The sequence below is a fragment of the Dipodomys spectabilis genome, unplaced genomic scaffold (assembly GCF_019054845.1).
Source record: "Dipodomys spectabilis isolate Male_0828 unplaced genomic scaffold, ASM1905484v1 ptg000138l, whole genome shotgun sequence".
NCBI classification, from domain to species: Eukaryota; Metazoa; Chordata; class Mammalia; order Rodentia; family Heteromyidae; genus Dipodomys; species Dipodomys spectabilis.
Genome location: NW_024870815.1, coordinates 9457286 through 9482320, shown reverse-complemented (window position 1 = coordinate 9482320; position 25035 = coordinate 9457286). Strand labels below are relative to the sequence as shown.

The 25035-nt window shown below is 36.9% G+C and overlaps 1 protein-coding gene across 1 annotated transcript in view; it reads left to right on the top strand.

The window, feature by feature from the left end:
* Positions 1-25035, top strand: part of Oxct1 (3-oxoacid CoA-transferase 1) — a 127375-nt gene that overhangs the window by 34928 nt on the left and 67412 nt on the right. Inside the window, exon 8 of the mRNA XM_042690509.1 lies at positions 24196-24303. Within this exon, the coding sequence (XP_042546443.1) occupies positions 24196-24303 (108 nt within the window). The remainder of the gene's footprint in view (positions 1-24195; positions 24304-25035) is intronic.

Here is a 25035-nt window from a genome sequence, read left to right as displayed (position 1 = left end):
AGGGTATGGGTTTTTTTCCCTCTTTTTGGCAATCTTTTTTAAACATTATCTTTAAATAGTTATACAAAGGAATTGCCATTTAACAAAGTAATTTATGAAAACCTTATATCTGGATCCATGTCATCCCTTTACCATTCTCATCCATCCCGCCCCTAGCCTACCCCTTCTCTCATTCTTCTTAATTTTGTAGGACATATATATGCATATGTGTGTGTGTATATATATATATATAATGTGTGATTCTTGAGTAATTCTCCCCTTCTTCTCATCTTCCAATGTCTACCCCTTTCCCTTTGACCTTACCTCATCCCCTTTGAGCACCTGCTTCCTGGTTCCACAATTAACTCTTATTTTCCTTTGGAAGTGGCGTGACCTTCAAGGCTTCTGTGCTGGAAGCTGGGGTCCTTGTGTGGCATTATTAAAGTGGAACCCTTCAGAGGAGGATTGTAGTTGGAAGTAGTTAGGTCACAGGAGCATGGCCCTCACAGGGAATGAATGCCAATGACTTGGAGTTGTTTAGTTTTCTGAAGAGTAAGTTGTTATAAAACAAGGGCACTCCACAGCATGGCTTCTGCTGGTGGTGGTTGCCTTTTTTCTTTCTTTCTTTTTTTTTTTTTTGCCATGTTGTGACTCAGCCAGTGGTTCCCTTACTAGAGACAGGACAGATGAGGCTGCCTGTTCTTGGACTTTGAGCCTAGGAACCTGTGAGCTACATAAACTTTCCTATGTAAGGCACCTGGCCTCAGATATCTTGTTACAATGATAGAAAACAGACTCTTACCTAAATCTGACATTAAGACATTGAGCTAAGTGAAGAATGTGATTTTGAGATCAGTTTCCTAGCATCTGTGATTCTCTGAACAGCTTTGCAAAAGTGATCAAACCACTTATTAATTCACTCTACAATAGAACGCAAGTACTAGGTGGGTTTCACCAGGCAATTCCATAATGTCAGTGGATCATAATAAATATTTAATCTCCCCGGAGCAGGCCAATTAATATATAAATGCTTTAGAAACTTTGGCTATCTTCCTGCTTTTGTGACCATGAAAATACCTACAGGATAAACATAATTCTTTTCATCTTAAATTTACTTTATTCTTCATCTTTATACTAGAAATGCCCAATACCTGGTTTATAAAACACTGGAACCAGAGTTTTCAAGAGACAATGAAAGGAAGGGGTATCAATAGGACACCTTGAGCTTCCAGGTTTTCAGGCCGAGTATTTGTTCCCATGCTGAGGAACCTCCCGAGACCGATCCACATTCACCTCATGTGCCGGGAACCACTGCTCACACCTGTGTGGAACTCATTCACAGGAACATCTCTGAAGTGGCTGAAATGTCAAAGGTGACACGATGGATGTTGAAACTTAATATGAAATGTCCTTCTCTGTACTTACACATTAGCTTGGCGAAGCTGTCTGTTTCAGTTAGCCAGAAAAATGAGGTCAACAAGAACAGTTTCTTCTGTTCCTCCTGACTCTCCCTGCAGAGGCTAGTTCAGTTAAAGAGGAAAGAAAAGAAAAAGAGGTGTTTGTCTCATATAAAAAGAAGAAAACACCTTCTCCCTCTTAACCAATGCTTCCCTGAGCCTCGAGGGCCTTTGATAAGTGTTACTAAATGGTTATGGAGACAGTAATGACATCATTCACAGAGATTACTTAAAAATACTTTTTTTAACCTTTAGTCATTGTACAAAGGCCTGTCAGTTCAACATGGCAGTTTATGAGTATAATGCATCTTGATCAATATTACTTTTTCTTTCCTTTTTTATTATCTTTAAGTAGTTGGAAAAGGGGTCTTAATTTGTGACTTAAATGCATCTTGAACAGTGTGACATCTTTCATCATTCTCTGTCATGTCTCCCAACTCCACCCAGCCCCTCAATTTACCTACTTCCATTTTCACATATATACGTTGAATATGATGACTGCATTTTTCTCACCTTTCCTCTCTCTATTCATTGGCCCTCTTTCTTTGATCTCTACCCAACTTCCTAGAATTCGTTTTGTTAGACTCAGTTGTTCAAAGGAATTATATCACTTGAATCCTCCCCTGCACATGCCATACTATAGTTTGCTTGTGTATATATGCTTATGACCCCATATATGTGTAGAAACATATTTATAGAGTTAACTTCCACATATAAGAGAAAATATGCATCCTTTATTGCTTTTTAAACATGTTAAATTGTATAACATCTTTAATTTAGGTGTTTCCTTTACAATTTTTTCAGTTACAAGATTTTATTTATGCTTTTGGATTTCCTTTGTTTTTCTTACTGATTACTAAACCCAAAGACGTATCTGTAAATTTTGTGCTCCAAATTTGGCCAGGTATGGTATCAAATGCTTGATAGAAAACATTTGAATATCCTAACATAACTATACTAGATGAACTGACTGGTATAATTTGTTTCAAAGTATTGAAGTATTAAAGATCATTCATTTTCTTGAATTTTCATGAAAATTTAGATTGGTTTGATGTAAATGAAGATATACTGTAATTAAGTAGTTTGGCAAAGATTTAAAAAACTTCAATAATGGACTTATATAATTTTCATAGATATGTAACTATATACTTGGTGAATGCTTGGTGTTTACTTAACTACTGTTTTTGGTGTGCTCCTGTAAATTACTAAATTTAAGTCTTAGCCTAATGACATCTGCATTGAGAAGAGGAGCAAAAGAGAAAAATGGTTCATTGATAATAAGACTATATTAAGCAGAGTGCTAATCTTGACATTTTATTTCTTGTTGCCTGGTAACAATGCAGCAACCTGTGAAAGAGTCTTATTATCTTAGGGACAAAGAACTGTACCAAATCATGGGGCAGAAACACCAATTCCAGCAAGTGTGGCTTTTCTTATTTATTTTTTTATTTTTTTGGGTCCGGTCGTGGGGCCTGAACTCTGGGCCTGGGTGCTGTTCCTCAGCTCTTCAGCTCAAGGCTAGTGCTCTACCACTTGAGCCACAGGGCCACTTCCGGCTTTTTTCTTTTTGCTTATGTGGTGCTGAGGAATCGAACCCAGGGCCTCAAGCATGCAAGGCAAGCGCTCTCCCACTGAGCCACCTTCCCAGCCCAAGTGTGGCTTTTCTATGCCATCATCCTTCCCCAATTCTGTTGCTGTTTCTTATTACAGTACAGAAACACTAAAAGAAAAAGTCATTTTAATAATATATCCCTTTGTGAATGGATTGCTAGATTTTATTATAGCCAGTTTTGGCTTTTTGACTTTGTATATATTTGTGTGTAGTCTTAGAGGTTGCACAAATTTCTGTTTTAGCAACTTGTACTATACAAATCTAAGCTCTTAAATGTCATCATAAACATGCATATTATAAGTGACACTTCATTAGTTCTCCTTAGGTGTCATTTATTCTTGACCACCTAGAAACAAAGAAAAAAGATCTGGGCAGAATTTTTTTTTCCTTATGAAATATAGGGCACATTTGTTATCTTTCTCTAGTATCTAGTGTCCCTCCTTTAGGAGGGGAAGGAAGTTTGTTGAGTTGTAATTAGTTGATCAATTAATTAATCAATAATTAATTTATTATTTTTGCCAGGCAGGTGCTTTACCGCTTGAGCCATGCCCCAGATTTTTGTCTTAGTTATTTTTCATATAAGATTTCACATTTATGCATAGGTTGGCCTGAACCTCACTTTTCCATGTTGTGCTTACTGTATTGCTGGGAAGCTGGATGTATGTCACTATGCCCAGCCTCCGCACGTGCTCATACACTGCCCTGTGATTTGGTTTAAATGTGAGGCTGATTCAAGTTGTGTATAACTATTTTTCTCTATATTTTGAGTTCATAATTATTACTGTTTACAACAAAGATGGTTTATCCACTGGCCTAGTTTTGCACCACCTAAGTGCTAAAAATAGTTTTACATTTTAGGAGGATTGTTAAAAATAAATACAAGGAGAGAAGTATATGACAGTCTATAGACCATACAACCTAGAATATTAACTTGCTGTTTCCATTAAGACGGTTGGCAGACTCTTGGTTTAAAGCATAATTTAATTTCTGGAACCTAAATACATTAAATGTCGCTGGTGTTATTTCTTACATAACCGGTGAACTGGAGTGTAATTGAAGTAAAATAATGATAATGGGTCTGGAAAGAATTTATATAGAGATAGGGAAATGACTGTGATTTTGTAGGCCTCCTTTTGGGTATCCATGAGAAGAAGGGAGGTTCTGGATAGCAACTTGTTTACCAGTTCTGATTGTGACAAGGTCTTTAAAATCTTCATGCCTCTGTCAGCAGCTCTGCTCTGAATGTGGTCTAATTGCCGTTGGAAGGTTTATTTTACCGAAAGTACATTATTTGTCCTTTTCTATTTGACTACCACAAACTTGAGGGCCAGTTTCCTATATATACAGATACAGATTGGGAGGAGAGTTGAGAGGAGACATCTCCCACCTGTTCCAGTGTCCAGCATATGGTTGCAGCTGTTGGCTAGCAGAGATTCCAGGGTCATCCAGAGTCTTCTTGTGTCCTTGGGTTTGGAAAGACCCATAGTCCCAGTCTTTCATCTGTGCCCTTTTGTATGCTGGAGAGGGGAAGGAGAAACATGGTAGGAGAATTTGAAGACAGTGAAGTTGATTTTCTCAGCTTTCCAAACTGTGGCTTTTAGATATCTGTCTGTGTCAGAAACACATTTGTAAGCTTAAGCTGGCTATTTTGTATTTGCTGTGATAGTAAATCTCCAAGTAGGAAGTTAACCGAGTTAGCCATGAGCTTTCTTGTCTTGAAACAATCCTCATAAACAGTAGAGAATGTTTGAACCAGTTAAAGTGTATTCTCATGGCAAAATTCAGTTATTTTATCTAAATTGAATCAACTTATCTTTTTATTTTTTAAAGAAGTTTTTATTGTGAAAATACTGTACAGAGGGGTTACAATTACATGAACTAGATAATGAGTACATTTCTTATCAAGCATTGTTGCCTCTTCCTTTGTTTTTCCCCTACCATCCCTGCCCTCCCATCTCCACAACTACATTACCCCTCCCCCAGCCAAAGTTGTAAAGTTTGTTTTTTGACATAGCATCTTTGTTGTTGTTGTTGCTGTTGTTGCTGAGTTGTGGGGCTTGAACTCTGGGCCTGGGCGCTGTCCCTCAGCTCTTCAGCTCAAGGATAGTGCTCTACCACTTGAGCCATAGTGCCACTTCTGGTTTTCTGGTGGTTAATTGGAGATAAGAGTCTCACAGATTTTCCTGTCTGGGCTGGCTTGGAACTACGATCCTCAGATCTCAGCCTCCAGAGTAGCTAAGATTACAGGAATGAGCCACGAGTGCCTGGCTTCAGCTTATCTTTCTTATAAGCAGTTTCATATGCATTCATATGCTCATGTTTGTACAATGCTTTTATACTTTTCAAAGTACTTCCCCAGGAATTAGCTCATTTGATCCTCTAATTACCAGGTAAAGTCAGAGAAGCAGTTTTATTCCAGTAATAGAAATGAGAAAACAGTCATGGACAAAATTCTGGGAATAGATCACCTTAAATGACTTAAAGGACACCTAGAAGATTTAGCTTAAGTCTTTTCATCCTCTACCTGTCACTTGCCACTGATGACAACAGTATTGAATCTATTTCTGAATTACTCTTCAATAGAGGTATTGGAAGCTGAAAATGTTGATGGGATTGGATTTTTGAGCTTTCATGTGAGGTTATAGATGTGATGATATGAATATGTAGTACTCAGAGAGAGGTTTACATGGGAGTTATTCTACTGGGACTGATTCACATAGATTAGATGAGTTAGGATCATGGAATGGATCACTTAGGGAAATTAGGTCTTGGATTAAGCCCAGAGGCTGGTCATAGTTTTCTTTTTCTCCTTCTTCTTGCATCTTCTCATTCTTCTGCTCTCTTCCCCTCCCATTCCTTTCTTTCTCTATTACCTTCCTCGTTTCAGAATCTGAGATTAAGAATCACTTCTCTGCAGATGTTCTCCGTTCTCCTCTTGACCCTTCCTGCTGCTCTGGGTAATGGCTCTTGGATGACTGCGTTCTCACTGACAGGCTGATGTGTGTCATGAATGGCAGCTGGCCAAGGTACCCCAGTCAGGCATGCTCTTCCCCTGTCTTCCAAAGACCTTGAAATTTAGGGGATGAAAATTCTACAGTAACCCCAATTTCTAAAGTCTTAGACATCATGCAAAACCTAACCTAGGCTGTTTTTATGTTGATTCTAATCTTTACTAACTCAACTAATATTTAAACTCCACCGAAGACAACCCAAATAATGTTGATATCTTACGTTAAGCAATAACTACAGGGCTTAGGTGGAGATTATGATACCTTGAAGAAGGACAAGGTCTCCTAAATCTATTGTTTCATTAACTTGAGATGCACACACTCAAAAAGTGATAGGCTCCTTTTGCCTTCATGTTTTATTTTGAGTCTGAGTCAATGGCGTTTTTAATTTCTGTATATTATGACCCGGAAGATACAGATCTTTTGGTTTATGAAATGAAATTTGTTCCCAGATAAAACTTGCTTATGTTGACCATCTAGCTTCACTCTTTTTGAACGAAACTAGCATCTGTTTGTTTTGGGGGGTAAAAGAACAAGTGCATGAAGAGGACCTCAGCTCCTCATTGATGATTTATGTTCAAGCACAGGACACCACTGCATGCCCACATCAGAGAGAGAAGAGGTTTAAAAATAGATATTTTCCACATTTCCTCAGGATAGAGCCTCTTGCCTAATATAAATAAATTATATGTAAGGAAGCAGGTGTGTTTTCACTGCTTCCTTAGGAAAGTTTTGCCTTGTTGAATATTCACAGAATCATAAAAAGTATCTCATGTTTTGTATATAGATGAAATAGTCAAACAGTTGTTAACTTGGGAGAAATAATGAAAGACTAGAACAGAAGGATTGTTAGGAAGTACTGGTTTCCTGCTCTGTTTCATTCTATGGAGAAACCATACCACAGTGTATAAGAGCTTAAGTCACCCTCTGCCTGATTCAGTTTTTGAAGCTCAATGATAATATTCAGTATTTTCACTTGGTAACTAATGCCATTTTCAGGTAGATAATTGAAAGTAAATCTAAATCTAATTCCCCTGCAGGAGAAGAGAAACGGGATGGGAGAACTCTTCCACTTTCTCTGTACCTTTTGTGAAAAAGGAACTCAATCATTTAAGAATCTATTTTAGTTTCGTTAAGTTGGGGGGTGGGTATGCAAGTTTTGTCTTGCATTAGAGAAAGTTCTCTGAAGCTGAGAATTTTGTTGAAAAGCCTTGCTGCCACAGATAAAATAATCTCAGGGAAGCAATATTCATCCTTACCAAATTTAGGTGGATACAGGGTGAATATTAAAAACTTGAGGATGAAAGCTGTAGAGAGTTTTAAAGTTTTGGTACAACCTAAATTTCTCTCAGTTTGAAGATTTTTATAAACCTCATTCATTTTGGAATTGGCTCTTCAGGGATAGAATTAGACCTTTAGAAATAAAAGAAGCATTAGAAAAAAATTTAAAGGCCGTTCTGTTTCTTAGCTCTGGCTGTAAAGAGGAATGTTTTAGATGCTTTTTTAAATTTATAGATTGTTCTCAGTGCTTTTGGAACTCAAAAGCTTTTCATTTCTTCTTTGTTGACTCACATTTTTAATGCACAAGGCAGCGTTTATGTCTGCATTGATGAGGACTAGGTTTTATAAGGAGACAGAAAAATTGAAGGGAAGCTTTCTATATGAAGCTCCTTCCCAGGAAATAGGAGTTAGTAAAATGGACCCAAGTGGAAGATGAATAGCTCAGCTATGCCATGCACAAATCAGACTGAAACAATATTTTCAATAGTACTAAGAGCAAATTAGGTTGTTTATAGCCTAATAACAATAACAATAACAACAACAAAAGTGATGAGAATTGTTGTTTATACCGTGTACTTAATGCAAAACACCAACTTCAGTCGTCATTCTAATAACTCTTTGAGGTAGGTGTGTTATTATCCTTACTACTTTTAGTAGGGGAAATTGGGATAATGAAAATCTTTAAGAAAAGAGAGCCAGTTAGGAGGAAGTTTTACCTCTAGTGCTTGTGTTCTGAAGCACAAGCAAAGATGGCTGGTATATTTTAAAGTAACTTTGCCTGTATACTTTACAGAGCTAATACTTTCATATGATTTATTGCTGTCTTACTGACAAGGTCATAGAGCTTTGTCTACTTGAAATTTTTTTCAGTTAACTAACTATAGCCCTGGGACTTTCATAAACACAAAATTAAAAACCATTCAATAACATATTACCTTCCAAACATACAAGATAATCTCATAAAAGCTATAGAATGAAAGTTTTCCTATTTCAGAAGCTAGACTGTGTTTTTCTCTCCACCAAAAATCAGGTAAATAGTGTAAAAACAATACTTGGAATCCAAATAACAAAATGTTGAAACAAGGATATAGGTTGACCCATTGTAACAATGAGATGTACAGGACACTATGTTGAAAATGAACTTTACAACTTGGGGGGAGGGAGGGAGGAGTTGGGGAGGTGAGGAGGGAAGGAATGGTAGGGGAAAAACAAAGTAGGGGGTAACAATGCCCGATAGGAAATATATTCATTACCTACATGTAACTGTAACCCCTCTGTACAGTATCTTTACAATAAAATATATATGTATATATAAAGAAATGATCATTGTTTAAAAAATAGGTAGTTTGAATTTCTTGAACAATGTGCAGGAGCTTGGAAATCATCATTCCCATCCTCACAGAAGAGAACATAGCTCATCAAAATGAAAATCAACTGTTTTTATAGATCTGTCAGAAAGTTGATGTTACAAGGCAAACCATTGCTTGCTTCCCAAGCCAGAGAGACAGACAGGCTACTTCAGAATCATTGCCTACCAGAGAGGAGGCCTGAGGAGCAGTCTCCATGGCCTTAGGAAAGCCTGGACTGTTGGGTAGATTGTGGGAGGCTCAGGCGGACAATTTCTAGAGTTCAAAACTCCAGGGTGGCTGGTCTTGGGAGGGGCTCATATTTTGGTGAGTCTCATCTTTAGGATTCCTACTCAATTTTCCTGCTTCTGTCAGGGAGAGGAGAAAAGTAACTCTTCTGAAATGCAGCCAGAGCTTTCTGTGGGTAACAGGGCCTGCCTCAAGTTAAATGAATGCTAACAGTGCTCTCAGGAAAGAAGGGGGAATACTGTTTTGATTTGCTTGTATTATCTGTGAAGCAGTAGAATGCTGTTTGGAAAGGGCTTTAATTGGTAATAGGAAAAAATAATTACAAAACAGACAAATGACTTGGATAGATTCCTAATTATTGGAGAAAATACACAAAGGAAAATATGTATACAAAGAGGAGAGGTGGGACCCTACAGATTTTATCCTTTTCCTGTGTATCACAGGTCTTAGGATATTTGGGATGGGATGAGTTGAAATGGGTGCAGAGAAACTTTCTGCATGAAACCAAAGGATCTAAGAGGGGAAAAAAAATGAAATTGTCAGTGCCTTGGCTTGATAATTTTATTAATTCCTATATTTGTTCATGTATGTCTCCTTTTTTATAAAGTAAAATGTGAACTGTATATATGTATATATTCAGTACATAAAATATGTGTATAATTTTCATGTCACTAAATATTGACTGAAGAAGGATATCTTAGTGTTATATCAACCATTGTATTATTTGGATTTCATATGTTTTTATCTTCCACTGGTATTTATGATGCTTTAGTGAGTATTTGTGTTCTTTGCTTATGCATCTCTGATTACCTGCTTTGACCGAATTTTCAGAGGTGTTTTTCCTATGTGTATGTGTATCAACATTTTAAGGAATTTGGGTAAATACTGACAAATTGTTCTGTTGGATGGCAATACTCCCTATGAAAGTATATTTTGAACCATTATTGACAACATGAATATTATACTTTAAATTTTTTTGATAATTGGGCAAGTGAAAAAAATGCTGCCTTATACTTTTAATTTCTGTATCTTTAGTAACAAGGGGAGTTGAGTATTTGTTATGCATTTATTGAATGTTTCTATCTCTTCATGATATTTATGTGTTAAATACTTTTTGTTGGTAATGTCTCTATAGTGTTTTATCCTTAAGTGTTCTGAGCCCTCTTATTTAGATGAGGAGTGTTGAGAAGAGACTAAGATAAGGTACAGGACTGTAATTAAGAGTCAGCCAGTGGAAGTTCAACCTCAGTTTCCTGGAGACTCCTGGAGGCTTGACTCAAGACAGGAACAAGAACATGGCTAGTTTCAGCTCTCCGGAAGAACACAGTAGTAACCCACAGTAATCATGGCAAATATTTTCAATAGGACAGTTTGCCATGGCTGGCAGATGCACCCCTAAAGTCTGGCCCCCAAAGAAGGTGCGGGTTTTTTATGCACTGTTGATTGAGTCGCTGTCTCGAGACAGCTCTTACTTTGCTACAGCTCGTGATTTCCTACACAGTTTCCGATGGTCCATGATTTTCTACACAAGGGCCTTGTTGCAAAGTAGGACATGGATTCTGTTCACAAAGAGAAAAGAAGAAAGGACTGGAGGGCATTTGAAACATGACATCATTGTTTGGAATTTATCTGTTATATCCTCCCTGAAAGGCCATTCAATACTCAGGTGCAGTATGACCGATATAATGAAGACTTACAAAATGAGGTCTTACAAAATCTTATGGCAAAAAACGACCAAAAAATCCATTTTCTAATTTGTCTTCTCCTGCCTTTTACTCACAACTTTTGTCCTACTTACCAATTCATTCTGTGTTTTTGTTAAGATTCAGCTTGTGATTTTAAAGTCACTCCTATTAAAAGTAATAGTGGTTTCCTCACTCCTTCCAGAGACCTTGTCAAGAATTGTTATTTTTTCTTCCACTTCAAATATAGAGCTAGTCTACAAATACTGAAGTGATAATTAGGGCTTAGGTAAGATTGTTTCATTTTACAAATTAGCTGCTATTTCTCTAAAGGAGTTAATCTGCAAATTTTTCTGCTTCAAGAATATCACTGGAAGAAGGCAGTTTAAAGTCACAAAACAAATGCACTGAAAGCTCTTGAATAATAGGGGGAAATGGAAGGGGAAAGTGAGAGCAGGTAAGGTGATCAATCTGACAAAAGTATTGTGTAGGCATGTGTGAAATACCACAGCAAAAAAACTTTTGAGCAATTAGCTTGCACTAAAGATGAATGAGTGACAGGAATGTGGAGCAGGTCCTGAGGGGAAGTACTAGAGGTGGAGGAGAGAGTAAACAAGGGGGGGGGGGGGTGAATAGAATCAAGATACTTTATGTTCATGTGGGAAAGGGGACAGGAAAGCTTGTTGAGATTGGCCTGGGAAGAGGAAGGATGAGGGAGAGGAAACAAGGAAGATCAAGATATGCTTATATGTATGTTTATATGGGCATGTCAACAGGAAGTCCTCTTGTATAACTAATTTATGCTATGAAATATATGGCAAAAATAACATCATCCCTTACATAAATTGTTTAAGCAAGAAATATGTGTAAGCAAGTGGCAAACTATGCACTGATCCTTTTATTATGACTGGTTATATTTTCTTTCAAGTGCATTTCTGTATTTATCAATATTATAATTGAAGCAACTTGCTTCAAATAAAATTAAGATATACTTAAATATTTCAGTGGCCTTCAACTAGACTTCTAGAAAATACAGATCTACCACCAAAATTAATAGAAGTGAGAGAATGTGCCGGGTGCTGGCAGCTCATGCCTGTAATCCTGGTCTGAGATTGAGAGGATAAAAGTTCGAGGCTAGCCCACCCAGAAAAATCTGTGTGAATCTATCTCCAAAATAACTTGCTGAGCAAGCCAGCCAAGTGAATATAAGGCCCTGGATTCAAATACCAGTAATAAAACAACAACAACAAAAGAGTGAGAGAAGGTAATTGCAACATGTTAAAAAAAACTCCTTCCTGGAGAGAAGCTACAATTATCAAAAGAAACTGCCCTAGCAGCATTAACTCAGTTGAACTACCTTGTGAGTTGTTTGAAGTATGAAGGAAATCATACTTGTTTTGATCAAGTGACCTGTTAATATTTCCTATCAGAAATGAGGACCTAACAACAGCTTCCTCATTCTAAAATAATTGAAAATTTTGAATGTCTTCCCTGACATCACCATTCCTATGAACCCCTGAATCTTCCACAGGTAAGATCCTCACACACTGCAGGAATAAATCTCATCCATTCAGGACTCCATGCCTTTGCCCTGGCTGGCCCTGCTGCTTGTCCTTTTCCTGCCATTTTCCCTACCTTCTCAGTGGAACTTCCCTCTACTTAGTATAGCATTTATTACAATGGTGTACAATTAACTGTTTACTTGTCTTCTCTGTGAAACTTTGAGTGCCACTTAGGGCTTTTTAATTATTATTACCTATCTCTGCGTTCCAAGCTTGAAGCACAATGCCCAGCACATAATAGATGTTTGTTATATATGTTTGAGTAACTAAGCCAACAGTTTAACAAGATAGACACCACTGAGGAAACTTAGAAGTATTCTGCCCATTCTACTTGATTGACACCATTATCTTGCCTTGGTCTAAGAAAGAAAAATGCTTTCTGATGGTTTTCTATTTGAAACCACTGTCAGGTCCTGCACAGAGAGACTTGCTAATGTGTCACCAGCTGTTCTGTAATTCTCTTTCTTATTACTCTGCCTGCCTTTGACTACTATGGAATCACGTTATCTCAAGGTGTGTCTTTTAGTGCTGGCTAGAAGAGAGAGCATGTTTCATTAGGTAAGCTTTTATTACTTAAAGTAGAGCAAGCCATACAGTAGTTAACCAAATATGCAAAGGCCTATAAATCACTGACAAACTGGCCATGTGAATGCAACAAACTTGTTATTCAGGGTAGAACTGGCATACACAAGTGCAGAGGCTATGGAAAATAAACTGAGGGTCATGGAGTTGAGATCATGGGTTACATTTCAGAGTGCGCCAAGTAATGGAATTGATCAAGAAGGTTCTAAGAACACTGGTTCTATTGACACTGGTCAATAATGTGTGTATATTTGTGAACATGTTATATAGAATATAAATGAAGAATAGAGACTTAACAGCATGCAAGGACTGAAAAGAATCCTGGGCATCACAGTCCAACTTTACACTTCAGAAATGAAATGTTTCAGATAGGATCACAGACTTACCTGATAGGTCAGAAAACAGAATATACATCTCTGACTCCATATCCAGTGCTCTATGTCAGTTACTATTGCCTGCCTGCCTGCCTTCCCTCCCTCCCTCCCTCCCTCTCTCCCTCCCTCCCTCCCTCTTTCCTTCCTTCCTTCCCTCCCTCCCTCTCTCCCTCCCTCTCTCCTTCCCTCTCTCCCTCTCTCCTTCCTTCCTTCCTTCCTTCCTTCCTTCCTTCCTTCCTTCCTTCCTTCCTTCTTTCCTTCCTTCCTTCCTTCCTTCCTTCCCTTCCCCTCTCTCCCTCCCTCTCTCCCTTCCTTCCTTCCTTCTTTCCTTCCTTCCTCCTTCCTTCCTTATTGTGTTGGTACTGGTACTTGAATTTTGGTACTCACACTCTTTGACCTTTTTTGCTCAAGGCTAGTGCTCTACCACCTGACCAATACCTCTATTTCCAGCCTTTTGCTGACCCATTAGAGATAAGTCTCATGGACTTTTCTTGCCAAGGCTGACTTTAAACCACAATCCTCAGATCTCAGCCTTCTGAGTAGCTAGAGGATTATAGGTGTGAGTCACCAGAAACTGGCTATCTTCTTATTTTTCAATTACAAAAGCTAACAGAATATGTAGTATTAGCATCATGTGGATAAAAATCTCTCTTACAAAGTATTTTCTCCAATTAATTATTGTTCTTCACCAAATTATATGCCCTCTTGTTTTTGATGGGAAAATTCTGTCTTCAAGATCAGAGTATATTTTCTAATTGTCATTCTCAATTTCAAGTATAGTGTTTCAGAGATGGGCTATCTATATGCAAAGGAGACAGTTACGATTGGCCTTGCTTTCCTAGTGATGTCTTGATGTTGTAATTTAACTTGGAAAAAAAACTGGAACCAAATGATGCTAGCCATAAGACTGATTGTGTGGTTCTGCTGTTTGTACTGCCAGAAGGGCAATTTGATCTTATTGCTAAAATAACATCGGAGAATGTGACGATATGTTTGAACTTCCCTCGGAATTAAATATATCCTGTTGAAAACTGACCTACAGAGAGAGCAAACAGAGCATTTGGTTTGGAACTTTATTTTTTCATCTTATATCTACCTCATACTAAATCAGGAAAAAAGTAAACAAGTGTGACATTTTAATTTTCTTATGAAGTAAACAAGCGTGCACTTTGTTTAGTGCTCCAGAGAAATATAAACTCCATGGAGAACATATTCAAGATGAAATGAATAAAGAAAATCCTTAGTTTACTGCACATACTAAATGATTTTAAATTTAGCATTTACTGAGTCATTCACACACTGAATTCAAGCCACATTTTCTGTTAGATTTAGCAACCATTAACTGTGTTCTGAAAATGTTAGTATTTAACCCAATTCCACTGTATGGTTTATGTGTTAAATATTGTGTTCTTGTAATATAAAAAGCTCCAAATGGAAGGAAACAGTCTTATGGGATAACCTTTTAAACTTTTATTTGTAACACTCATGGTCAGTTTTTTGTGTGGCTATAAAACTCAACACAATTTTCTTCTTCTTCCTATTTCTCTGTAACAATCTTCATTAAAAATGTTTCTAGTTTAATTCTATTAATTAGATCATGCCTTCCTGTTTGTCTTGGGGTATGTGATAATGGAATAATTTTTTTCTTATTATTTTAGATAAGACTTGTGCTTTGAATGAACACATTAAGAATGTTTCAATTCCTTTCAGGTATACTTTAATTATTTCTCTGGGTTTGCTGTAGTCCCAATGAAATTTCCTTTTAGGAAAAGATATGATACATACAATTTTATATTAAGAATATTGCCTGAATGTTACTAAAACACATTTTGTAAGAAAAGATGGGCATTTTTTGCCCAAACAAAAAGTGTACCCAACATACCAGCAAGGCTGATGCTATCTGGACTTGGTATTAGAAAGAGTGGAAATTAAAAAATACTAATTTTAAATTTAATTAATAAAATAGTGCTTTCAAAGCCAGGTGTTGGTGGCTCACGCCTGTAATCCTAGCTACTCAGGAGACTGAGAGCTAAGGATCAAGGTTCAAAGCCAACCCAGGCAGGAAAGCCCTAGAAAGACCACTCTGGTCTCCAGTTAACCACTTGAAAACTGGAAATGGTACTGTAGTTCTATGTGGTAGAGTACTAGCCTTGAGTGGACAGCACCCAGGCTGAAAGTTCAAGCCACTAGACCGACCCAAAAAAAAAAAAAATATATATATATATGCACATAGTGCTTTTAGTTCCATGAACAGCTGAGTTGGTCTGTGATACTATTTCTATTAATTTTACTGTTAGTCATAGTTTTAATATATGGAGTTATTTTAGGTAAAAATTTTCTTCTAAAGAGTTCCAACTGTTCCATCCATTTTTATGCACATCATATGCTTTTAAAGGATGCATTGTGGGAAGAAAGTACTGTTTTTTCTCTTTAATGAGCAGCAGGTTGAAGGTGGTTATCACACACTCTCAGATTGGACAGTGAGTAGAGAAAGGAAGATAATGGTTTTTAAGGGATCTCTGATACTTTATGGCTTTTGGGGTTCACTAAGCCCTGTAATTATGTTTTGACAAGCCCTTTGTTATTATATAACATTACTGAAATATTAAATTTGATTCCTGATGAATTCAATTCAAGTAGTTTTGGTTCATTTTCCCCCCCTCCAACCAGTAAATATTATTTTAGTTGTTCGTTTTGGACTTTCAGTATTCTCCCACTTGATGAGCAGGTACTTGAATTTTTAGCCACTTTGATAAATGTGCTGTTCAAATCTTACTTGTTTTGTTTCAAAAGAGATATAAAGTCATTTCTAATATTTAGAAAATGTGCAATACACAGTAGGGTTCTAGAAAAAGGAAATGGGGTGGCAGCGTTGTGCAATGGAACTGGGATTAGACTAGAAAATGATACGGGAGTGAGCTATGAGATGTGAATAAAAATTAAAGCACTTACTCATATAGTTAACAGTACCTATATTTTTACAAGAAAACCTAGTGATCAGGTGAAGCACAACTATTCTTATGCTATAATGATCACAATTTTCTGAGGTACCTTGTTTTAATTGCAAGGAAAGAAATACTCAGACAAACAGAATTATTCTTTATATTATAAAGATATTGGTTCATTCTGGAATTTTATTATTGTTGGAGCATTTATAAGAGTGATTGGGCTCCCTGAATATGGTTTTTAATTTTTTTTTTGACTCAAACTTTTGTCACCTACTCAGAGGCATGAGCCTGATGATGTCTTCTCTAACAGAGACAGGAATATGTCTACTTAGAATTGCCAGTAGTGCCCACATCCTTTGCCCTTTAACCACGACAATGACCTCTCTATTTTCATGTAAACTATGATAAAAATGGTGAGTTGGGCAGGACCGAACACCTGAAATCTTTAAAGGATGAATTTCTCTTCAAGGTGTAAGCCCAGTGTAACCAGGTATAACCTGGGCCATGAGATTAAGAAGATTAAGACCGTGGGTGGATTCAGATTTCTTAAATCTTTTTAAAAAATTATTTATTTATTTATTTGTTTGTTTGTTTATTTATTTATATTGTCAAGGTGATGTACAGAGGGGTTACAGTTACATAGGTAAGGTAATAAGTACATTTCTTGTCAAGGTTGTTACACCTTCCCCCATTTTTCTCCTAATTTCCTCCCCCTGCAAATTGTACAGATCATTTCCAACATACTGTATTGTGTTTATCATTATTGCATTGGTTCCTCCTTGCCTTTGTCTTGCCATTCTGTTGTTCACCTTCCCTTCCCTAATTCAAATAAACATGTATACAATACCAGGCTACCAAAATCAAATACAGTGACAACAGGGGATATACTATACCATAGGGGGAAGAACATACAAAGGAAACAAAAAAAAATCATATAGTACATTAAAAACAACAACAAAGAAAAACCTCTTGTGTCCATGTCTTGGACTTCATCTTATATGGTCATGTGTACATAGCTTTTGACCTTTTCTGCTCATCGGATAAAATTATCCTAGGCATATACTAATTATTGCAAATAAGGGAAACCATGGGACCTATGTTTCTTTGGGTCTATCTTACTTCACTTAATATGAGTTTTTGCAAGTCTTTCCATTTCTTAACAAATGGGGCAGTGTCATTTTTTTCTGATGGAAGCATAGAATTCCATTGTGTGTGTGTGTGTGTGTGTGTATACACCTACACACAGTATATATACACTATACACACACACACACACACATTTATCTACTGAAGGGCATCTGGGTTGGTTTCATGTCTTAGCTATGGTGAATAATGCTGCCATAGTTGTGCTGGTAGCTTTGGTATGGCCTTGTTTGTGATCATTTGGGTAAATGCTCAAAAGTGGGGTTTCTGGGTCATAGGGGAGATCTATGTGTAGTCTTTTGAGGAACCTGCATACTGCTTTCCAAAGTGGTTGAACAAGTTTACACTCCCACCAACAATGCAGTAAGGTTCCCTTCTGTCCACATTCCCTCCAGCATCTGTTGTTATTAGAGTTCTTGATCATAGCCTTTCTAACTGGGGTGAGGTAGAATCTCAATGTTGTTTTGATTTGCATTTCTTTTATGGCCAGAGAAGTTGAACATTTCTTCATGTGTCTATTGGCCATTCTTCGAAATTTCTTAAATCTTATGAAGGATTTTTATAGAAAAAGAACATTTTATGTATGGATGGATAACCTTTGTAACTCCCAGTAGATTCTTAAAGAAATACATATTCTTCCAGTAGTTAAAAAAAGAAAAAGAAAAAAAAAAACACACAAGAGATTTTCTTTTAGCCTCTGTCCCATCACTAAATACTGGGATTCTCAGAATTTACCTACTGATCTTTGTTTTAGAACAGGCATCTTATCTATATCCTCCTTGCTGAACCAACTAGGTGCTTAGTGTATATATGTTGATCGAAAGTGAGTGAATTTGTTACGTATCATTACAAAACTCATGAGAGGAGCTTGTTCAGATGCTGAGTTCTAACCTCAATTCTCAGATCTCAGCCACCTGAGGAGCTAGGATTACAGACAGGCCTGAACCACCAGTGCAGGCTTTAGTGATTATTCATGAATTTTCCGACTTCAACAACAAAATTGTACCAAGGACTATACTTCCATCTTTTTTTTTTGTTATCATTTTGGGCAAACCTTAGTTTATTCCAACTTTCTACATTTAAATATTCATCTTAAGGTTTTAGATGACCTCCATGTGTCCTAGGTATTGTAGAAGTCATTTTGAAAATACAAGAAGACACATAGCTATCAGTGTTGTTATATATATATATATATATATATATATATATATATGTTATATATATAAAACTAGTACATACATATATATGTATATATATATGATTCTGTTCCTCATAAAGATAACCCATGTTCACACTGTCAGAATGGGAGTTTTGAGATCCTTATGTCCTTCCTAAGCCCATTTTTTTTCATTTTCAGTTTCTGACTTGCTTGATCCTGTTTTTCTTTTACCCAACCTTTTTGAAGTCAGGAAACTGATTTCTTCCACAACCAGAATTATGTCTGCCCAGGATTCCCTTCCTGCTTTAGTACAAATTCCAAGGTAGCATGGCCATTTTTCTCAAGATTTCCATCATTCTGACTTTACTAAGTAGTATATCTGTATTCTAAAACTTGTTAGAATGAAATAAACAGGATCTAAGATGAGAATATGAACAGAATGTACCCAGTTATTTGCATTTTACCTGATGTCACAATCTTACTTTTTGAGCCAATTTTGTTATTTCTTTTAAAAAGGTACATCTTCCGTTGGGTGTGAACAGACTGGTTTTATGACCACCAACATGATATTCTTTTGCCCTTTTTTTTGGCAGCTTTAGTTTTCTTTTTTTTTAATTTAATTTTATTGTAAAGGTGATGTACAGAGGGGTTACAGTTACATATGTAAGGTAGCAAGTACATTTCTTGCCAAACATTGTTACTCCTCCCTCATTTTTCTCCCAATTCCCCCCCCCCCCCCATTGTAAAGTTCATTTCCAACATAGTGTTTTTAAACTCACTTTAAATATTCTTTACCAATATACTGTCTTGTGGGTATCATTGTTGTAGTAGGTCATCCTGTGTCATTGTTTCTTGGGGCGGGAGTGGGGAGTCAGGGAGGTGGGGGAGGGAAGGGATAATCGTAGAAAACAAGGGAAGAGATAACAATGCTTGACAAGAAATGTACTCATTACCTTACTCATGTAACTGCAACCCCTCTGTACAATGCAATAAAATTAAAAAAAATATTCTTCATCACATTTCATCCTTAGGTTTGTGGTTTCTTGACAGAGCATTTTTGTTTTTATTGTCAGCTTAGTTTCACTGGACATTTTAGAATGTTTATTGGTGTGACACCCAATCTGCATGTTTTAATAGCAACTTTGCAATCATTCACTACTGTTTTTAGGTGCTGATAAATAGAATTATACATAGAACTAAGAATAATATGTGTGACATGGATAGCTATGTGTTTTTCAGATTCACTGATAGCCACTTACCTTTTCAGTCTTTAGACATGTCACTATAGACATCTAAACTCATACATATAATATATATGTATATAATATAAAGAGCCAAGAATGTGTGTGTGTGTATATATATATATATATATATATATATATATATATATATATATATACACTCACACACACACACACACACACACACGCACACATTCCTGGCTCTTGAGGATTTCATGCTACCTTCTTATTTTGTTTTGCTTGTCTTTTCGTGTACCAGTTATATCATATCTTAGCACAAAACTTTGAGATATTCACCTGGTTCTTTTTGGACATTTTCTTCCTTTGGAGTTTTGAGAATGATGTCCTTTGTGCTGACCTCTCCTTTTCTCCACATTTCCTCTGCCTTTTACTCGAGTTAAATTGGCATCAGAGCATCTCTCCCTCTAACTGTAGCATTGTGATTGCTCATTGCCTACTTCTTCTCTTTTCCTAGCCTTCCACAGTTGGCTTTTTTTTTCCCCCCTTCTATTTTGGGTTGCTTAGTGTTTCTCATGATTTTAGAATTTATTGCTTCTTGTTGTCTGCTTTTTTATTTCTTGGCAAAGGAAAGAAAAAGTTCTTCCTAAGCTTTTTTGGAAGTTAAAATGACTCAGGAGATGAAAAAAATAATGTAGATGTGAGTCTCCCCTTCCTCCTCACGGAACTCTCGCTTGGTACCACTCGCCGAGTTTTGCAGGTGTTCAGAATGTTACACTAACAATCTTCAGGGGCCAGCTCACTTTTGTGGCTGTAACAGATTGAGGTTGTCACTGAAATAAAATGAAAAAAATAAGAATGTTATTGCTTCCCAGCTTCTCTGTTCTCTTACCTGAGATATAAATAATATTTGCTAAGTAAACACAAAAACATTGTCACCAAGAGATGAATACTTTCTTTCTCTGAGCTTTAAAATAAAACTTTTCAGAATTATAAAGTAGGGAGAGTGCCAGGCTATCCTTTAAAACAAAGTTCATAATGATTTCATAATGTTGTAACTGATTTTATAGTTTAGAAACTAGTGCTTTTTTCCCAGTTCATTTCCTTCCTCCTTTTTAAATTTCATTTTTTTATTAAAAAATTTTTTTTTGGTTCATTGTGGGACTTGAACTCTGGGCCTGGACACTCCCTCAGCTTTTCAGCTCAAGGCTAGTGCTCTACCGCTTGAGCCATAGTGCCACTTCTGGTTTTCTGGTGGTTAATTGGAGATAAGAGTCTTATGGACTTTCCTGTCTGGGATGGCTTTGAACCTCGATCCTCAAATATCAGCCTCCTGAATAGCTAGGATTATAGGCGTGAGCTACTGGGGCCCAGCTCCTTCAGTTCATTTTTTTAAAAGCCAAACCTTTTTGGTACATCTAATTGTGAAATTTATCACATGCTCCACTTATTTTCTAGTTTGGGAAATTACTTCTTATCTATTGCATCTTTAGAAAAAACAACATTTATGAGGGGCTGGTGATAGAGTTCATAGTGTGTGTTTATTAGCACATGCAGGACAAGTGTGTTGAATTCCCAGCACCTCCCCTCCAATCCCCCACCCCTTCGTAAGCTTCTGCCTGTAAAAGGCAAACAAATGTAAACTTCACTATTACTCAGAAGAAGTAATTATTAACTACAATACACCTTTTTTCTTTTGTCAGTTGTGGGGCTTGAACTCAGTTACCTACAATATACTTCAGTTGTTTTTTTGCTATGTTTTTGTTGTTGTTGTTGGTTGTGGGGCCTAAATTCAGGGCTGAGGCCCTGTCCTTGAGCCTCTTTGTGCTCCAGGCTAGCTCTCTACCACTTGAGTCACAGCACCAATTTTGGTTTTCGAGTGGTTAATTGAAGATAAGAGTCTCATGGGGACTTTTCTGCCCCGGCTGGCTTTGAACCTCAATCCTCATATCTCAGCCTCCTGAGTAGCTAGGATTATAAGTGTGAGCCACCAGTGCCGGCATACTTTTTAAAAAAATTCTTTGGAATCAGTATACAAATAGTATGCTGAAAGGAACTGATAATTGATTTGACCAGTGCCCACCCATACCATGTGCACGAAGTATTACACTTTCCTTAATATGTACAGTTAAATAATATGCTTATCAAAAGTAATTACATATATATTAACACTTCCTTACTCAAAATCTTGCATTTTTTATAACATTAAATTTTGACGTGTCTCTGTGTACCTTGGCTCACTCCTGTAATCCTAGCTCCTCAGAAGGCTAAGATCTGAGGATATGGTTCAAAGCCAGCCCAGGCAGGAAAGTCCCTGCGATTCTTTTCTCCAGTTAACCCACCAGAAAACTGGAAGTGGCACTGTGGTTCGAAGTGGTAGGGCACTACCCTTGAGTGCAAAAGCTCAGGGACAGTGCCTAAACCCTAACTTCAAGTCCCACGGCCACCACCAACAACAACAAAAATATTATGACAGAGGGAAGGGATGGAAGGGGAAAAACAAAGGAGGAGGCAACAATGCTTGATAGGAAATGTACTCATTACCTTGCTCATGTAACTGTAACCCCTCTGTACAGTATTTTTACAATAAAATGTACAGAAAATAAATAAAAATATTATGACATCATCAAACATGAGAATATAATACTATTCATCATGTGGGTACGCTATTTATTTATTTTTTACCATTTTCTTATTGTTGAACACTTCAGTGATCTCTAACTCATTATCATGAATGTTGTAATTAATGTTTTCACATATAATTTTCACAGGTATCCTTAATATAATGCATTAATATATAAACACATTTTTTAAAGGCTTAAACTAAAAGAGTGTAAAGATATGCATGGGTCCTAACTTTTGGAAGTTTCAGCTCATTGCAGAGGTAGTAACAGGGTGTAGCTGTTATTAAACTGTCCCATCCCTACCTTCTCTTTAGCGAGTCCTCACTTGGGATAGAGAGCAAATACCAGGGCACAGCAAAGTCTGGAGGAGGAGACACTGTTCAGGGCCAGAAGCACCCTTGCTTCCCCCTAACTCATCCTCAGATACATCTATGCACACTAACTCAGCATGGGTGTCTGCCTGCTTACTGCCTCTTCAGCTCTGAGTCATTTTTGTTTTTGTTTTCCCCCAGTTCTGTCCATATTCTTTTACTAATCAAGGAAGGTAGCTTTTGTCTAGCATGTATGTCTTGGTGTTTTAAAATTAGTTAGACCATTGTACAATAACTAAATTGTCTTCTGTAATCACTGGTATGCTTCACCATAGGAGGAGTTTGGTGAAGGCCTACAGAACTACCACAACATAAGGAGGGCTAGTAATGCCACAAACTTTGGGGCGTAGTTTAGTTAATATTTTAGAGTAAAAGTGCAGCACAGCTCTTTCTGTGTCATTAAGTCGATTCGTTTAAGCAAATAATGACTTACATTGAGTATTGTATTCATCAACATTCTATTATTGTAATAAAATACCAGAGATAATTAGCTGACAAAAATAAACAGTTACCCTGAGTGATCAGGCTGACTTAGCCTTAGCCTTTTAGGTCTCCGAGGGCAGTTCTAAGTGAAAGTAGTGGGTAATGTGTGAAGGGCAAACTGGCTTGTTTGCTTCATGGCAAGGAAGCATAGTACAGAGATAATGAGGATAGGGTACTATGCTCTTCTTTACCCATTCCTAATGATAAAAAGACCTCCCGCAAGGACCCACCTCTTAAAGATCCTACCAGTTCACAATCATGCTACCCAGTGGCCCAAGTATTTAAGGCACAGGGCGTGGCCACACTGAAAATCCAAATGATATAAGGCACTTATGAAGCAGAATATCTGATTTTTCATCAGAAAGCTAATTCTTTCACTATAGCAATGTTACAATTATATTTTCTTTGAGTTTCTTCAAAAATATGTTGGAAATTATTTTTCCTGAGTTCTAAAATAATAGACTAACTTGGTAGCATTTCACACTGCTATAAAATGTCCCAGGGATGACTAAGTCTAATTAAATCGACTATTTCTAATGATTAACATTTCCTTCCTGAAACTTTCATATTAGAATTGATTATATAGCTTGAACATTATTTCTGCCATTATAGTTCTGTCATGATCTTAGGAAGCTAAGGATAGGAATAATTAAAAACTGTTACAAATAGCATTTGTGTCTATACTTAAAAAGCTCTTCAGTTGACCAAGCAGATGTGGTTACAGATTTTTGTCATTGATATGATTAATTTCCCACTAGTTCTAAGACTCTGTGTTTAACGCATGGGCTTTCAGATTTTGCATAATTGATCTGCAATTTGTGAAAGTTCAAGCAGCTGTGCCGAGAACCATTTGATAACTTTATAACTGGAGCTTTTTTAGGAAACGACTAAGTTCTGCAGCTTTCTGTACTGTGTTTTGTATTCAGGCACATGTATTTGAATTTCTCTCTTGTGGAATATATAACATACACATACATATCTATGTGTGTACACATAGACACATATACTTATTCTTTCATATGTATATTGGCTTTGCATATCCAACCTAAGTTGGAAGAGAGGATGCATTTTTTTCACTTTTTCAAAGTTTCTTTTCAGCTTTGGTGATCTAATTTAATTATTTTCTCTTTGTCTAGGTTGAAGAAATTGTAGATGTTGGATCATTTGCTGCAGAAGATATACATGTTCCTAAGATTTATGTGCATCGCCTTATAAAGGGAGAAAAATATGAAAAGCGAATTGAAGTAATTGACTTGGATTCTTTGTCAGTTTTTATGAGTCTGATTTAGGGGCAGGTACATCCCTAGAGTGATTCCAGATGACAGAAAGTTGGAACTGAGAAGCAAATTTTGCTTTGGGTCTTACTAGACACTTCTTTGGTATTCTCTAGGCTCATACTACCTTGTTTCTACAAGGTAGGCATGTGATTATGTCCCATAATTCTTTAGGCTGTGACTACCAGGCTTCTGTGGCTGGCTGTCCTAGAGGGTGAAGAAGCATAATCAGGTCTTTGCTGTAGTCTTGATGATGACGATCTAGTTGTACAGAGAGATTATGGTTCTGTAAGTCAGGTTATAAGTACAATGCTTCTTGGTCAATGCCACTCCTTCTTTTGTTCTCCCCTATTTCTCTCCTTCCATCCCTATCCTCAATTTACATAACTCATTTTTTTTACACAATGTACAACAAATATAATGACTACATTTGCTCACCTTTCCTCCTCCCGTTTGTTTGTGTGTCTACCCCTTTACCCTTCCTCAAAAACATGTTTCTAGCCTTAATGTTTGATTACTCAAAAGTATATTTCTATCTTGAAGTTATGTTGTACTTTTATGGAATGTAGAAAGAATATCATTTTTAGCTTTGAGCTCTGGGTTGGAATGAGATTGTACAACGAATAGGGGACATGGAACACTGGAGATATTTTTAAGCCAGTGAGACTACAAGAAATGGCCAGCTGGTTTAAAATTGATGTC